The following is a 350-nucleotide window of genomic DNA, read 5'->3' as shown; positions in this document are numbered from 1 at the left end:
GGCCCCTCACGGCCGCGGCCTAGGTGCCGGCTGCTCCCGTTCCGGTCGCCCCGGCCCGGGGTGCCACCGGAGGGGAGGGGAGGAGGCCCGCCGGGCCGCGGGCCGCGGAGGCGACCCCCTACCCCCCCCGCACCCGGAGGGTCGCCGGGGCGGAGAGGGGTGCCCTCCGCCTCCCGCCCGCCGGGCCCTTCCCGGCGCGGCTCTAGCTGTTACCTTCATCAGCCTCCTGCTGGCCGCCATCTTGGCTCTGCTGCTGCCGCCCCACAATGCATGGCGGCGGCGGCGGGCAGGGCGCTAAAGCCCTGCGCTTCCTGGGGCGGCCGGGCGGAGCTCGGCTCCGCTCCGCTCCG

The 350-nt window shown here is 79.1% G+C and overlaps 1 protein-coding gene across 2 annotated transcripts in view; it reads right to left on the bottom strand.

Annotated features, from left to right (window-relative positions):
• The window catches only part of UBE2L3 (ubiquitin-conjugating enzyme E2L 3), a 17,370-nt gene extending 17,089 nt beyond the window's left edge, over positions 1 to 281 (bottom strand). The window contains exon 1 of one of the 2 annotated variants that reach the window (XM_010581625.1): positions 214 to 281. In XM_010581625.1, the coding sequence (XP_010579927.1) occupies positions 214 to 240 (27 nt within the window). In that variant the 5' untranslated portion in view covers positions 241 to 281. The remainder of the gene's footprint in view (positions 1 to 213) is intronic. The other variant, XM_010581624.1, reaches the window with a different exon arrangement.
• Between the last annotated feature and the right edge of the window lie 69 nt (positions 282 to 350).

The sequence above is a fragment of the Haliaeetus leucocephalus genome, unplaced genomic scaffold, assembly GCF_000737465.1.
Source record: "Haliaeetus leucocephalus isolate CR32 unplaced genomic scaffold, Haliaeetus_leucocephalus-4.0 Scaffold802, whole genome shotgun sequence".
NCBI lineage: Eukaryota > Metazoa > Chordata > Aves > Accipitriformes > Accipitridae > Haliaeetus > Haliaeetus leucocephalus.
Note: the sequence above shows the minus strand (reverse complement) of the source record. Positions and strands in the feature narration are given on the sequence as shown.